This window comes from Cariama cristata, unplaced genomic scaffold, assembly GCF_000690535.1.
Source record: "Cariama cristata isolate BGI_N322 unplaced genomic scaffold, ASM69053v1 scaffold15579, whole genome shotgun sequence".
NCBI classification, from domain to species: Eukaryota; Metazoa; Chordata; class Aves; order Cariamiformes; family Cariamidae; genus Cariama; species Cariama cristata.
This window is the reverse complement of record NW_009635411.1, coordinates 78751-95733: the sequence shown is the minus strand read 5'-3', so window position 1 is coordinate 95733 and position 16983 is coordinate 78751. Positions and strand designations below refer to the sequence as shown.

Genomic DNA, 16983 nt, shown 5'->3' with positions numbered 1-16983 from the left:
AAATAAGCTAGAAATTGCAGTATTTTTCAGGAAAAAAAGAAATTGCTGCTACATACTTTGTTTTATATTTAAAATGAAGAGCAAGGGAACAGAGATTTCAGCTGTAAAATACAAGCAAGAAAAATTTTTTAATCAATATCACCACTTTATTGCCTTAGTTACCATGGCTGTGATAGAAAATAAAAAAGCATTGCAGAATTTGGTTTTTCCCTTGTCTCAGTTCCACAGCGGTGTATTCTGAAAGATCAGAGCTGCTGTGAAATGTTTACTAGTTGCATGCATTTTGAAGCTGTTAACTACCTTTATTCAGTTTTATGAAAAGCATTCTGTCTGCTTTGAATCACTAGGCAGGAATTGTAGAAGTTCAAATGTGTGCCCTTCATTAAGTAAAAGGTCGGTGTTCATGCTTTAAAAAAGAACTATATGGCTTGGTAAGAGCTTGGTCAAAAAGTCAGTAAAGGAAAGGGAACTAGCTTGACATGATATGTTTTCAGTGTGAATTCTTAATAGTTATTTTAACCCCTTAGTTATACTCAACAGAGGGATTAACACTGATTTTTCTAGACTCTAAATTGTTAATTCAAGTTAAGTATTACAAAATATTCAGACATGCCAGGTCAAGAGAGTCAGACATTTGCACACCTAATTGCAAAACAAGCAAGTAATAATGCTTCACTCTAAAAGCCTATTTGAAAGTCAGAGTTGTATTGTTTTCCCTGGAAATGCAAATTTGTTACACCTAATGTTTTCTTGGCAGGTCATATGCTGCATCATGTGAAGATTGGGTTGAAGGTAAAACAGTGTGTCCATCAAATCCCCTCCATTGTAATGGAAGCAACGATTCAGCCAATTACCCGCACGGTGCTCCGAGTTCGGCTGAACATCGCTCCTGACTTCATGTGGAATGATCAGGTGAAAAAAAAACGAGGTGGAAGGATGGGAAGCATTAATTTAGCTTTAGTAAAGGACATGATCACAGGGAGTCGATAGCTGTTTGGATAAGAAAAAAAATATTTATTTTAGCTAAAAAGCAAATTTGATAATAGGAATGAAATACCCTTTAAGACTTTTGTAGAAGGAGGCTCCCAAAGATCATCTTTTTATTTCCATTAATTGTTACAGGGTTGCACAGTTTATACCATGTTGAAGCAAGTGCTTATAATGAATTTTAATAGTAGTCACACACAGATTTGCGTTATATGCCCAAAAAGGAGAAGCAAGAAAAAGGGAGGCATGGATGGCTCTCAGAACTATGAATGAATGTCAAACACAGAAAACAGAGCCTTGAAATACAGTTCCTGTATGCCAAGTTCTGCTGCTCTTCATGGCTTTACAAATGTACATTCACTACATCAGTGCCTGTTTTTCTGTTGGGACTTGTCCAAACAGAAAAACTGAGATATGTTTGGAATTATATTCATCTATATGCTGCAAATCTATATGAAAAGGGTTGTACTCGTTGCACATTTAGATATACTCCCACCCTTTGATTCAGAATCTATTCATTAGAAATAGATTTAAAATAAATCTAAATGAAATACAAATGTCCGCATGGGGGCATTGTATTGTTGCTGGTGCTTCTGAAAGTTTCTACAGAAACAAGGCAAAGATGCCTCAATGGGCAAGCAAATTTTTCTTTTTTGACACTGAAGAGATTTACGCTTAAGAGAACTTATTCTGAAAGGTGGATATTAAATATCTGTTCTTTTATTAAAAAATCATTTTACAATCCCTTAGATTAAAAATGTACCTTAATCACAAGTAAATTAGAGTTTTATTAGATTATTTTAGCATTTATTTTCCCTGCCTAAAGGCTTCTTTTCTTTTGGAAGTTTCACCTAGTTAGCTTATGAATGGGATATTAAACGTCAAAATATAGAAAGTTAGATTTTGTTTGCTACTTCGATTTATTACAGAAATATTTGAATGGATTTCTAACATGACCTATAACATGAATTACCTTTTGCCGCCTTATTTATGTGCAATAGTTCAGAAGGAAAACAAGCATTACTTTTTAGGATTGAAACAAGTTTTTATTATTCAATCTTTCATCCACTTTACCTGTACTTTAATAAAGACTGAAAGACCCATGACTGTTCTTCATATTAAACTGTATCTGAATACAAAATAATTTCTCAATCCATTTTTAGATTTTTCTACAAAATCTAGGTTGTTCTATATTTTTACAAATTGAAAAGGGGTCCACACAAAATTATACTCTCTTATTTCGATTCTGTACTTGTAAAGTTATAGCAAAACCAGCAAAATCTATTTTTGTCTATGACCCCCAACACAGTTTTCCTAATGGTTGCTTTGGAAACATTATGATCACTTTATCAATTCAACTTATAGAGCTCCTTTTGCGTGAATTTGTATATTGGTACTCATCAAAACTTGGAAAAGTTTTTTTTCTTTATTTTTGCAAGGTAGCTGTAGATTTTCTTGTTTCTTCAGTAAATGAAACTTCTGTCACAGTAAATAAAAAAAGCTGTTAAATTTTAGTAGTCTCTCAAAATTAATAACTGCCTTTTAAATTCAACCATTGAAACTGCTACTCCATCATCACACAGTGTTTTAGCAAGCTATTCAGAAGAAGACTATAGAAACTTAGAGGTATAGCTGTAGTTGGTACAAAAACTAACTGCCAAAAGATTCCAAAGAATGGGAGTAGTCAAATAAAATCAGAATATTGAAAATTTAAATACCATACTTAAAAATTTAAATACCTTACTTAACTGTATTCAAATCTTGCTTAGCTAACATTTCGTGGTTTTAAGACTGTTCCTGTACCTGGGTACTTAATTCTAGAACAATCCCATGACAAATTTTGCACTTGCCTTCACAAGAGAAAGAAGATATGTTTTGGTAGTCATGGGATAGGATATCATCTTGATCTTTAATGGCAGCAGTTTTCAGTGCTGGGAGCCCTTAAGTTCAGTAAAAGCGTGTGAGACACATCCCAGTGGAAAATTCTTATTGCGCTATTAGAACATACCTAGACAGAGCAAGGAAGCCTTACTGCAGCCAGGAGGGGTCCAGCAGAAATACAGAGTAATGCAACTAGTATTAATTAGCCAAGTCATATACCAGACATGCAGTTTTAGGGCAACGCTTGCCCAAAATACAAATATATGTCAGTTCTTAAGAGCTCCCCAGAGTTCTTGAGGATCGTTACCGGAGAGCACGTTGCATTGCCTGTTCCCACATCGCCCTTCTTTCCCCCTGCCTCTCCAAGACTAAGGTGCTGTTACAGTTGATAATAAAATTTTTGAGTTTTGAACTTTAGCACCTTCCTTAATTCTTCTTTCCTCCCTTAAATTCTCCACAACGCTGATGAAGTTATAGTTTCACGTAATTCTTCAAAATGTCACCTGCAGTGACCTGTGTCCTTTCAGTTTCACTACTTCAGGTCCCAGGGAAGCTGGTAGTGAAATTCAAATGTATTGAAAATGAATGACAGTGCCTTTACTGTCCATCTACTCATCTATTGTGCAACTGTGTTAAAAAAGAAAAAAGTATCTTCAAAAGCCAGTACGGACTGTTTTTCAATATAGCCACAATAATGAATTAGGCCGAAAATAATGTGTGCTGTGTGAATCAATACCTGTAGCGTTAAAATTGCCATTAGAAGCAACTATGCGCTTTGTGGTTTTTTCCTATTAACTAAAGTTTAGGAATAATTCCAACTTTTTTTTTTTATCTTTGTACTGATTTTGTACCTTATCACAGTCCTCATCAGAAACACCAGAAATCTACGTTCATCTAGTAGTATGTCTTTCATACTCCCATACTATGCATTTTTCTCCTTTCCTAGGTATTTAAATAAAATGCTTGTACATTAGCCCAAGTCATTTATTCTGACAAAGAAACAAAAATTCTTGACTGAGCATCCCACCTAGCTATGATTTGTGGCTGGCATTACAAAATAAGGTACACAACAAAGCAAACAAAAATCTAGGATGGAATCAAGTGTTGCCAGATGGCATGGGCATCATCAAGAGACAGCTCTATTTATGTTCTTCTCACTTCACCTGTAGCAATGGCTATATCTACAGCCTTCTGAACCCGCTTACTGTGTCTGTCTAGAGGAGGGGGGAAGAGAGCGAGAAGAGAGGAAATGTCACAATTCAGTGTCCAGTTTTTCCTGAGAGAATATTTTTCACTGAAAAAAATGAGCAGTGGATAGGCAATCTCCTATACAGAATGTGAAGACAGAAGTACAGGGAGGAAAAAGGAGGTGGAGTCCTTTTTTTTGGAGCCTAGAGGAAACACTGGGAGTTTAGTCTCTTTATAAACCGCTGAGGCACCAGCTTCAGTTACATTTGCATCACGTTCATTTATATTATACATACCTTAAGCAAACTCTTATTGAAACATAATCTTTAAGCAGACTGATCTAATTAGAAATCTTATATTGCTCTTACTTCTGATTTCTGTATTTCTATATTCCTTTGTAAGCTTAATTCATATAGAAGTATATCCGATATACCCAGCAAACCTAGAGAACCTCATTACAACTGTAACAAAGCTATCTTTTCTGCTCTTAAAGGTACACGGCACTGTTGGAGAGCCCTGGTGGATTTGGGTAGAAGACCCTACTAGTGATCACATTTATCATTCAGAGTACTTCATCATTCAAAAAAAACAGGTAATGAATTTTATTCAGAATCTCACAGCAAGACAGAAATAAAGTTAGTGAGATGTGGCTTTGTAAGGTCAAACAGTATTTTGACATAAGCAGATTTTCAAATCAGTAGCATAGCTTTCAGTTTCAGATCTACATGGTAAGCTTGGACTTCCACAAAGATGTTTTCTAATCTCAGATGTCCTTTTTTCTACACCTGCTTTGGTGGGACAGTTATTTCCAGGTGAAAAAAGAAAGACTGTAATAGTTTTGTCTATTAAAGAAAAAGATGAAGAGCCAGCCTTAGTTCTACCTTTTGAACTCCATGGAATCAAAATCCATTTCCAGTGATGAAATATTTTATAGAGACGCGAACATTTTGCACATGGAGCTGCACACATACTTTATTGCTTTGTGTTGGTAATGCTTGTGGAAGTGAGGCAGGCTATGATTTTTCAAGTTACTGATTTGTCTGTGCAGTAATTATTCTCTACACGTTTGCATTAGGTCATTACTAAAGAACCTCAACTGCTGGTGTTCACAATCCCAATTTTTGAACCTCTTCCTTCTCAATATTACATTCGAGCTGTGTCCGATAGATGGTTAGGAGCAGAGGCTGTTTGCATCATAAATTTTCAACATTTGATTCTTCCAGAGAGACATCCACCCCACACAGGTAACTTCAACTTTGATCATTTTGTTTTAATTCATCTTGCTTATATTGATTTTCGTTGCGATAGTGCAATAAATCTCTTAACTTCTGCTTCATTGTAGAAAATTATATGGAATTTTGCTTTGTGATATATTTGTATTATTGACACCATTTCTTCACTGACAAGCTCTCTAAAAATTTAAATTCTTGAACAAAAAGTAGCTCATTTCAGCTCAACACAATACCAGCCTTTCAGTTACTCCAGGTTCTCTATAAACCATTGGAAAATTGAAACTGTCATATAAAACTAAGCCAATCTCTGTGTTACAGCGTGTCTTATCTTAGTGTGCTTACATTTCTTAACTTACATTTCTTCTGGACTGGCTAAAAATAATCTTAGAGTGGATGGTTGTATTATAAATGGCATTCAGCAAAGAAAAAAAAAATACAGTTAAAATTTTGAAAATATGAAAAATTTTACTCTTTTTACTAAAATAAATTCATCATAGCAAGCACTGTTACAGTACTGAACATCACATTTCAACTCAGCACCGCGGATCAAGTCGTGGCCTTCCCCTCCCCCTCCTTATTTAACACTTGGCACAGAAGCATATGTTTGTGTTTTGCTTCTTTTTTTTCTTGATACATAAATTGCTTTATACATTCATTGTGCCTGATGTCATTGTAAAACCTTTCCACTGTAATTACATTTGGCTCATCTCGCAGTCTGTGAAGTGAGTGCCTTCAGAAATACTCCGTTCTCGTACGGTGGTGTCCTTTGGCGTGCCTAAATTCACATGTGTTTGTGAAGTGTTTAGCTATTGTTATACTGTACCTACGCTGTCTGGAAAAGCATGTGTAAACTTTTTATTTAATTGACTGATCACTGACTACTATTCAGAAGAAACAGAAAGATATTTACACATCACCAGTTATGGAGCCTCTAGGATTTATGGTAATTGATTTCAATTCCCATCTGGTTCCCACTCAACAGTGAAGTACGTAGAGGCCTTGCTAGGCAAAAAAAAAAACTTCTTTCTCCTCAACAGAGCCCAAGAAACCACAGTTTCAGTGGGAATGGTAAAACAGCCATAAGGTATCAGTGCAAAGCATGTGAAGAATATTAGGCATCATTGCCTCAATAGATTTTATGACTCCCATATCATACCTTAATGTGAAGTACCCTGAAAAGACAATGAGACTTCTAGCCACAAAAGAAAAAAACCTCCAAACTTCAAAGCAAGCATCTGCATAGCAGAATCACTGCAGTCTCCTTAATTTGGTAGGATTTCAAATCCAATCTGGTTATATATATCATCTTCCAAATTCCACAATCTCTGATTGTTTGGATAGCAGATGCCCTCAAGATATGTTGAGAACTATATATTGAAAGGCTGTTTGTTTATTTATTAAGATTATGTCTTTAATTACATGTTTAAAGGATTAGATGCAAAATTTAGTTGTACTCTTCTGATTTGTATTACTCCATCAACTTAGAAACTCCAAAGAATCCTTCCTTCTTAGATAGATTTTTTTTTTTTTCCCTTGAATCTGAAATATAGACTAAGCTGTCCTCTGACTCTGCATTCTGCTATCGTAAGAAGCTGGATATACCTATAATCTAATACAGCGAGTTTAGAACTTACTACAACTGGGTAAAAAGGAAACAGCTTTAAGAAAAACGTTAATTTATGCAAATGGCTTGCTCACAGCTATCTGAATACTCACAACAGTACTTGCAGAAGTGCTTCAGAGCTATAAAATTAACTTTTCATTATTCCTCATCGAAGTTAACAATGATGCAAATTTGGACTCTGTGTCATATAAGATGTTAAGTAAAACAATTTCCAGTGTAAGTTGTTTTCCACTAAAGTGTCAGTTAATATATCTTCATAATAAACTATGTTATGTCATGGTATCTCTTGTCATGCACTTACGATTATTTTGTGTTTTTAGAGCTTCTAGATCTTCAACCTTTGCCTATCACAGCCTTGGGACATCGGGAATATGAAGCCCTGTACAAATTCACACACTTCAACCCTATCCAGACCCAGATATTTCATACACTTTATCACACAGACTGTAATGTTCTTCTTGGAGCACCTACAGGTTCTGGAAAAACTGTTGCAGCTGAATTAGCCATCTTCAGAGTTTTTAACAAGTATCCCACATCAAAGGTTTGTAAAATAGATTTACTAGAATCATTTCATGTAGGCATATTTTCAGCGATACAAAAGCCTAGAAAAAATTATAGCAAACTGAATTTTGCTTTCTCCAATTTATACCTGTCTGGATACAAAATGGTACTGCATTATGTACATTATGCTTTTGTTTCAACTTTATATATTAATCAGTGTACAACTAGAGTTAAATCTGAAAACATGACATACAGGCATGCTGGATTTCCTTTTCTGTACTTACCTTCATTTCCTGCTTTAATCTCCTTCTACTGGCAGTAGTACTGTTTTATAGCTATTAGTTCCCCTCCATGTGACTACAACTACCCCAGTCTTTCTCTTATTTAAACAAACAAGTTACGATTAATTACTACAAGCCAATTTTCTGTTCCAACTTGCCCCTGTGTTTTATTTCTTAAATTGCCTAAAAGCTGAACAATTAAGCTTTTGGGGGTTTGTTTTTAAAGTGAATATATTTCTGTATCTTGACTTAGCCATCTTGTCTTAGTTAACCACATTTCAGCTTTATAGTCTTTGGAAAAGGTATTTGTACCTGACTGTGAGATTTAGCCAAAGAATAACCTTTGAAATGAGCAGAAATCATGTACATAAATCCCTTATTAATCTTTGAAATTTCAATATTTTCCTGTAATTTGTTAATCCAAGTGAGGTAAACAAGACACTCATACATTTTCAGCTTACCTATTAGACTTACAACATAGCCAATTCTCAAAGGAACAGATCTTTTAGGTTTTAATAAAGCTGAAAACCTGGCTATACATTTTAAGGAATGTATGTGAATTCTTCATGTAACAGTTTCTTCATGTTCAAAAGCTTTAGAATTTTTAACCATAAATCTGTAAATAAATGTTATTTCTACATGTCAGAGTATTCCCCCCTGCACAGCAGGCTGCTTTGAGGAAAATATTGTGACATTTTGCTTAAAATAATCAGCTTTTTAATTTAATTGGTAATGTTTTAATAATTTAATGCCATAAATAGAAATCAGGTAAGATATTGCTTGCTGAAAATTCTGATTATTTCTGTTCTCGAATGTTAGCTTGCAGATTTTATAGTCCTGGCAAAAAATGGCATTGTTTATATAAGTGGGTTTTGATATTATATGGTGTGAGAAATACTTCCATTTCAAGGAATTATTCTTTCTCTTTCTTAATTTATTTGCTTGTTAGTGACTCAGGAAACAAAGCAGTATTTTCAAGTGTTAAGTCTGTTTTAAATATAAACATGTTGTAGGTCATTTAAGGAACTCAGACCTTAATCATTTTATAGATAATGAGTATGATCAAATCTCACAAGTATTAAATATTTTTTTTCCTTGTAGGTACACTTTAATAAAGATTTCTTGTTTAACTTCTGGACTTTTCTTTTGCAGGCAGTGTATATTGCGCCCTTAAAAGCACTCGTTCGTGAAAGAATTGAGGACTGGAAAATTAGGATTGAAGAAAAACTTGGTAAAAAGTATGTTTCTCCTTACCTAATCAGAGAAATGAGAAGCAAAAGAACAGCCCATCAAGTATGAATAAAATCTACAGAATACTTTAGAGTATTTCAAAATAGGTTTTGACTGTATGCTGTCGTTCAAATTTCTAGTACTTAAAAAACAAAAAAATGCTGTCAATAGTCATTGTAGTGATAGCAAAATCAAAACTAAAACAGGGGGTACATTTTGATACTCAGCTGTTTTCATTCTCATTACTTGCCAGTGTAACAAATATGAAGCTCAGATTTCTCTCTGCAGTGTCCTTGGAAATTGAAATTGCAATCCAAAATAAGCTTTCTTCACAAACCCCAGCTATAAGGAACTCACAGGAGTTGCATGAACTGTATACTAGTATTCATTTATTGTCCTTCATATGTAAATTAGATATAATTTTATTCCTTGGTAACATTAATGTCTTGCTGATCTTCTCAGGTGTTGGAATTCAGCCATTCCTTAATGACATAGAAGATACATCAGTCATGTTGATGCTTTACAAAATTATACTTTCTTGATTTAAAAATTGCATCCATAGGATACATTATTTAGGGCCTTTTCCTTTCCTATATATAGCTTTTTTCCTAAGTTAAAGCTCAAAGCATACCACAGGTTTCAACAGAAAGAAGTACTACTCTGTACATTAAATTGCTGGTGAGATTCCTGCTATTATCATAGCAGTGACTTATTAATTGGCAATTTTTATTTTTTTGTAATGGCCTATGAGGATAAAATATTTGTCTCATAATCTTAAAATATTTTCAGGTAATATTTCCTTTTTGAAATTTACTCTATTATTTGTGACTGAAATTTTGAACAGAAGATACACATTATTTTGAGGAATTTTTGTTAGATGTTCAACTGGATGTAGAATGTGTCATAGAAATGTCAGAAATCCATTATATTCAGTCTAAAATGACGGATCATCTCAAATGCTGTTTGTAGAACTTTAAAGGGTAATAAGGCAAACAATTGGAAAAACTCTGCTAATCTTCCCAAAAAAATTACCTCAGGATAATTTCTGGTCTGGTCTTAATGGAACGTCACCAGCAAACGCAGATAACACTGCAATCTAGCCCTGTGGTTCAGCCAGAGGTCTGTAGAGAACAGCAGGCAGCAACTTGGTAGCTTTCTAAAAAGCTTTCATCCTGGCTATGACAGCATGATATGATTCACATTATTATCGTAGTAATAGTCTTATATTATCTTCATTTTGAAAAATTAACTATAGGTGATGTGGGACTCATATTCACCCTCTTCTTTTTATATGGTTTGGTATGTGGTATTCATATGGTATTTGCTAGGAAAATGGAGAGACAGGTTATTTACTTAAAACAATTTTGAGAAACCTGTTAGAAATATTTGATTTTAAAAAAAAAATTACTTTGTTTAATTTTGTTTGTTCTCTCTTTTAAGAGTTCATGTTTAGGAGTTAATATTTGAACATTAAGGTGTTCTAAAGCTTTGTAAACCCATGCCACCATCTTTCTTAATTACAGGGTTGTAGAGTTGACCGGAGATGTGACTCCTGATATGAGAGCTATTGCCCAAGCTGACCTGATTGTTACTACCCCAGAGAAGTGGGATGGTGTCAGCAGAAGCTGGCAAAACAGAAGCTATGTTCAGAAAGTTTCCATTCTCATCATAGATGAGATCCATCTGCTAGGTGAGCATGTTTTGTTGTTTTTAATCAGAATCGTTGCTAAATTCGAAGAAATGTGCTGGTACTTAGGATGTGAATATACTTTTTGGCATCTGAACTTTTTCTTTTTCTCTGTTTTTCAATGGACTTTTCATTTACTAGGGGATGAGAGAGGGCCAGTATTGGAAGTCATTGTGTCTCGAACAAACTTCATCTCATCTCACACAGAGAAGCCTGTGAGAGTCGTTGGTTTATCCACTGCTTTAGCAAATGCCAGAGACCTTGCTGACTGGCTAAATATTAATCAGGTATGAAAAATGTGTCAGAAGATGGACATGTATTTGTACTGCAGAAAAACAAAATAGCGATTGTAAGATAATTCAAGGCTAAATGTGAAAAAAAAAAATGTTTTATTGCAGATGGGTCTGTTCAACTTCCGACCATCAGTACGCCCGGTTCCTCTGGAGGTGCACATTCAGGGCTTCCCTGGCCAGCATTACTGTCCTCGCATGGCTAGCATGAACAAACCTGCATTTCAGGGTAAGCAACAAGCTCCTAGACCTTTTCCTTCTTTCTGTAAAGGAAGAGGAGACTTGGAGCACTTTACACAGTTCATTTGCAGTACATTTACGACATGTGTTACTGTATGTACTCTTGGCATGTATAGGGGGAATCTGCTCTGCTAATGGCCCAAAGCTATTCGTCTGAAACATCAAGTGTGCTGCAAATGCAATGTATAGCAGAGGAATGTAATGTATTTAGAACAGAAGAATAAAATTAGCGTTAATGAAGGGGAAATAAAATGTGTTTTCTCTTAGTGTTTGACACCATAAAGAAACATTTGTGTAAAAATATTTGGAATTTTGAAAGTAATAAAACTGTTCATATTATTGATCTGCTGAGGTATTTTCATATGGACCACTGTATGTAAGCATTAAAAAAATTGTGAACAGAAGTTGCAAGTCAGGCTAACCTCCTATAATTCTAGTTTCAAAGCAATAACCATAAAATTCAAAATTTGTAGTGCATCCAGATATGCTTCTGTTTTCAATTTTTTATTCTTAACAAAGCTGGCAAGCAGGATAGATTTAAGAAAAACTCTCGTATTTTATTTGAACATGTTTTGTTTTGGTTACATAAGGAATATTTATTATATCAATTAAAAATAACCTCCAAAATAAATTTTGTATGTGAACTGCTGTTGATTGTGAGGTGACATTTGTGAGGTGACTTTTTAGCTGCTTTAATTAGCCTTATGACAGAAGCAAAGTATTGATTGTGGACTAGAGACCAATCTTGACAGCTCAGATTATTTACACCTGCACAAGAGCATTGTACAAAAACACTAATGAACAATAAATCTGTCCTGGGCTGTTCTGCCACACCTGTTCCTGAAGCAACAAAAATCCATTAGATGCTGGGCTTTTAAAATATATAGATGTATTGGCATATATAGTTGTAAGGTATAAATACACATGAATTATCCTCTTCCAATAATTTCACAACTGTATGGTGTGTGTATATGCAGGAGCACACGCTGGGTGATATTCGTGAACTGAGGAACAATATGTGATGGTGGATGGTATGAAATAGTTTTCAGAAATTAACAATACATAAATTTAATTGCTGGAATGAGAATTACATGACAAAACACACAAATGGATTTAGAAGAGATTTAGAGAGAGGATTTGAAATTCTACATACACCTGTTTATACTTTCAGTGCTTGTTGATGTTAGAAAATCTGTAGATCTATGATTTATTGAGGGATTTTTTTTTTTTCCCACTTGTTTGACATGATAGAGCCAAGGTTATTTTAACATTTCCAGGACAATACTTATTCCTGAGACCATAAAAATTTCACTGCAACCTGAAACTTTTCAAACATGGGCTGAGCAAGAAAATGCTTTTTAAAAAAGTCCTAAAACTTAATTGGTTTAAATATCAGACTAATTAGTAAGCAATAGAAACAAAGTTCTCTTGTACCATACTGCCTACTTTCGCAGCAGCTATTGAAAAATCACTTTCTACCTTTTCTGCTTTCTCTGGGTTTGGTAAATTGAAGTGATCCTTTGCAGGCAGACATGAGTGAGTTTAGTCTGAGCTCTGGGTCAGGCAGAAAGCAAGTTTTGGACCTTGACGGCACTAAGCCTGAGACAACATATCCCAATGGGGTAGAAACAACATAACATACTTCTTAGGCTGAGATAGAGGAATTCTCAAACTTTGAAGTCTAGAAAGCTTGTCCAGGTTTTGTGGTGTTTCGGTGGGTTTTCTTTCTTGCCTGCTTCTCTTAGTTACCTTACAATGATCGCTGCAGTAGCAGGGCAAATTAACTCAGACTCAGCTGTGCGTAGTTATATGATCTTTGATTCAGAGGTGGTACATGCTCACCTCAGTTTATCTCTCTGGCAGAATAGAGACTAAGTATACATACCTATATATCGTCTGCAGAGAGGTGTATCAGATGTCTAGGTATTGCAAAGAGAAACTCAAATTTTTGTCCTTCAAAGACCTAATTCTCCAGTTCTGTTTTCCTCAACAGCAATTCGGAGTCATTCTCCAGCCAAGCCTGTTCTTATTTTCGTGTCATCCAGACGTCAGACAAGGCTGACTGCCTTAGATCTGATAGCTTTCCTAGCCACCGAGGATGATCCCAAACAATGGCTGAAGATGGATGAAAGAGAGGTAGGATCATTTTACCTGCATTATATATGTTTTGCTTCTATTTTATTGACGTTTGTTTGAAAAGAAAATACATCGAAAACAAGAGTCATTTGAGGGTAGATCTTGAAACAGCTATGCATATGCTAGATTTCAATTTGTGTTAAAACTAGTGTCAACATTAAGACTGCACAAGGATCTTTGCAAGATCTGAACTTTAGAAAGCAAACTCTTTTATCTGTGTTTTTCCTGCGTATCTGTTATTGGTGCTAGTTCTGTTGTCCCACACAACATATATCACATGGTACAAGTCTTTGATACAAAGATTAAACAAAGAATAAAAGAAGGAGGACTAGTGTTCTCCAGAGTTTACAGCTGGAAATCTGGGACATATAGATGTTGATCTGGAATTTAAACTAAATCTCTCTCAGTGTTTTAGGAGCAAAATCATCCTTTTCATAAGATAACTCTATGTGTTAGAGGGCTATGTATATGCTTATATATATGTGTGTGTATATATGTACATATGTATATACATGTGTCTATCCATCTATATTCAAACATAGATATATAGATATACCACAGAACCAACCGTTTAGGAATGATCCAGTCTTGCATATCAATGAAATAAGTGAATATTATATAAAAAAATAAGATAGCTTCTGCCAATATCTTTGTTGTAAGAACATAAAGACTACAAAGTCAAACACTCAGATGTTAAGCAATGCTGGAGTAAAGGTTAAACTTTTTATTCTTTTTCAAGCAATATAATCTTTAATTACCTTTTCTTGTATTGTTTCTCAAAAACATCCTTCTTTCATGTATTGCAAAACATGAATGATGGTCAAATAATAAACAACCATACCATATTCTCTTTTATCTGCATTCTTCAAAATGTATACAAGATTTTATTTACTGCACTCAGTTCTGCACCTGCTCTGAATACAGAATTATTTATTTCCTTTTGGACTAATGGTCCTGATTATAGTATATCATTGCTTCAAAACAATGCTTTTGGTTGATACTCAGATTTCCTAGATTTTGGAAGTTAGCTTTTTCTAATGGTTGCAGACCTTCTGCATAGGAATATAGGAATCTGTGATAATATAGAACCAAAACACAGCAAAATACCTGACTTATAAATACAAGATCCAAACTGAATATTGTATAAATGTTTTTATATCAACAATTGTATGAATAGTTATACAATTGTATACCAAAAACTATATGCCAAAAAGTATAGGTTTCTAGATGAGATTATTTGATTTTGTTTGCTCTTTGCAAAAAAATAAAGTGTGGTTTTTCTGAGATAAGGCATAACATCTGTATCCTTCCTCTCTTGGATGGATTTTAAAAGAGAAAATGGATGTCTTGGCTGATAAACTACTAGTACTAAAGCATGTCTCAGTTTGATGCTGCTTTTCTAACTGTATAACCTCTATTTAATGTTTTCTTGCATAACAGAAACATTTCATATCAAAATTATTACTGCATAATAATTACTCTGTACTCTAGCACCTGGTGCTAGTTTACTCTAGTAGTCTCACCTACAATTGGAATATGCAAGATGCAGCTTGCCCATTAATATGACTTGCATTAATAAGAATATCTTACTCATGTCCTGTGAGGCACTACTATCCTGAAAAGAACTGCAACTGAAGCTTCTTCGCTTGCCGGAAAAGGGTTTTGTATTAGGAGTCTTTGAATTTCATATGTTTCAGAATAAACCTCTGAAGGTTTTGGAAGAGGAGCCAACAAGGACAAGCAGACTTTGCATTTATTAGTTTAATAACATTTGCATATGATTTGTATTTGAATTAATAAGCTGAACGTTTGGAGCATAAGGTACCTACCAAGTTACTCAGTTTTGATTACTTAACATAAAACACTGAGGATTAAGTCCTGAGTTGTTAGATCTTACCACTATTGTGCAGAACACAGTTGTGTTTGAAGTACCCACAATTTCAAGTGGACGTTTCTTTCGGTAATTATGGGATCAGTTTGTAGTTTTGTGTTTTAAATGAGCATGATTAGCCTGAGTTTCGTTTGACATTGAAGCAAAGGACAAAGCTAGAGTGATGCTACATACATAGTGTAGGTACTGCTTAATTCTTTATCCAGAGTAATTTTTTTTTTAATTTAAAAATTCTAACTTCAAGTTATGTTAAAGTCAGGCTTGGACTAGGTGAAATAGACAAAATTCTCTCCATGTTGCTATAGCATTTTTAAGTATTAAAAGTAGAACTAGTGAATACTTACTTTGTAGTAGGTATTCCCTGTCTTAAACACCCAAATATTTCAGGTGTTTCTCAATTCCATGTGAGATAATAATGGACCAGTTAGAAGGAGTAAATCGTTGTTGCCTTTAAACAACATTTTTTGTGGCCTGTCAGTTTTTCACATTTGTTTTTTTGCCAACTGGTGTTCCTTTCAGGGAACCTACAGACAAATTATTTTGAAAAATATTTCTAAATGTTAATTGTGAAGTATGTTGAGATATAAGAGTGTTTTCATAAATGGATGTAATACAAAGTTTACAAGCTTTACAACAGGCCTTGGTCTTTTTCTTTGTTCATCCTTATTTGTGTGATATTAATTTTGGCTGACATAAGATTCCTTTGAGAACTCGGTTAGTTTTGTTTAATGGTGTAATTGGTTTTGCTACATGATGACCAAATGTTAGTCTATGTTTATGTTGGCTTCCCGATGGGTAGACTTCATAAGGCTTCTTAAAATGCTGTAAACAATGCCGTCCGTAGTAACAGCTGGAAGACTGATATTGAGGTGGACACAGATTCTTACAACCATTAAAAGTGATTTTTCTCTGTTACCCGGCATGGCAGCTTTTCTGTGATGGTAACAGAGAGCTTCAGGCCTTGTTGGGGAGGGATTGGAGTGGGGGAGAGTCCAATACTGAATCTTTGTTACCTGTTTATCGGCTATGCCATCAGCTTAGCTTCCCTCATCTTCTCTGTAGAGGTTCTCCCTGCAGCGGTAGTGCCAAACCAGGCTCTCGTTTGCAGGACGTGAAGGGTTCTGTTCACAAAACTCCTTCTCTTCGCAGTACTCTCAGATAACAGGCAAATCCACCCCCATCTCTGCCACCCAGCTCCAAGTATCAAATTCAGACAATATTTCAATCAGTTGTATTTCAAAGGACATGAACTGGTGTGAAGCTTCTGGAATACATATTTGTATGTGTAAATGATGTGTAGAAACAACCCTTCAGCTGTTGCCACCAAAGTAGACAACAGCATACCTGGATCATGGAGGAATCACACGAGATGTTCTTTCCCTCAGAGGGGTCAGTAGTCTAACAGGTGCAACTGAATTATAATCAAGAAGGAATTTTGTTCTACATCCATCTACTAAAAATATATGTTACAGATGGCTCCATTCAGTTTGGATATAGTTATTCCTTGATGCTTTTCTTAATGTACAGGTTCCCGCTCCTACTTGTGTTCCTACAATATTCAGAAAATTGAAAGGTATTCAGAAAGTTGAAGCAGCAGTCAGTCTTCATAAGACTGAACAGGGCTTGCTAAAATTTGCTGTTTCTAGTACTGATCAGTTTTCCAGTTCTACTGAACCTGTTGTTGCACAACAATAGTTCGATCTGTTTAATAGATTCTATCCAACTAAGTTTCAGGCTAGGTGCATGCTTTTTACGAAGAAATGTCCGCTCAGATACCTCAGGTCTAGTTTAGTCTGAACAAGGACACCTCCAATG

The 16983-nt window shown here is 34.9% G+C and overlaps 1 protein-coding gene across 1 annotated transcript in view; it reads left to right on the top strand.

Moving 5' to 3' along the window:
- Positions 1–16983, top strand: part of ASCC3 (activating signal cointegrator 1 complex subunit 3) — a 103707-nt gene that overhangs the window by 24265 nt on the left and 62459 nt on the right. Inside the window, exons 9-17 of the mRNA XM_009707542.1 lie at positions 758–912; positions 4550–4648; positions 5132–5300; positions 7233–7453; positions 8847–8932; positions 10448–10614; positions 10753–10898; positions 11010–11130; positions 13135–13277. Of these exons, the coding sequence (XP_009705844.1) occupies positions 758–912; positions 4550–4648; positions 5132–5300; positions 7233–7453; positions 8847–8932; positions 10448–10614; positions 10753–10898; positions 11010–11130; positions 13135–13277 (1307 nt within the window). The remainder of the gene's footprint in view (positions 1–757; positions 913–4549; positions 4649–5131; positions 5301–7232; positions 7454–8846; positions 8933–10447; positions 10615–10752; positions 10899–11009; positions 11131–13134; positions 13278–16983) is intronic.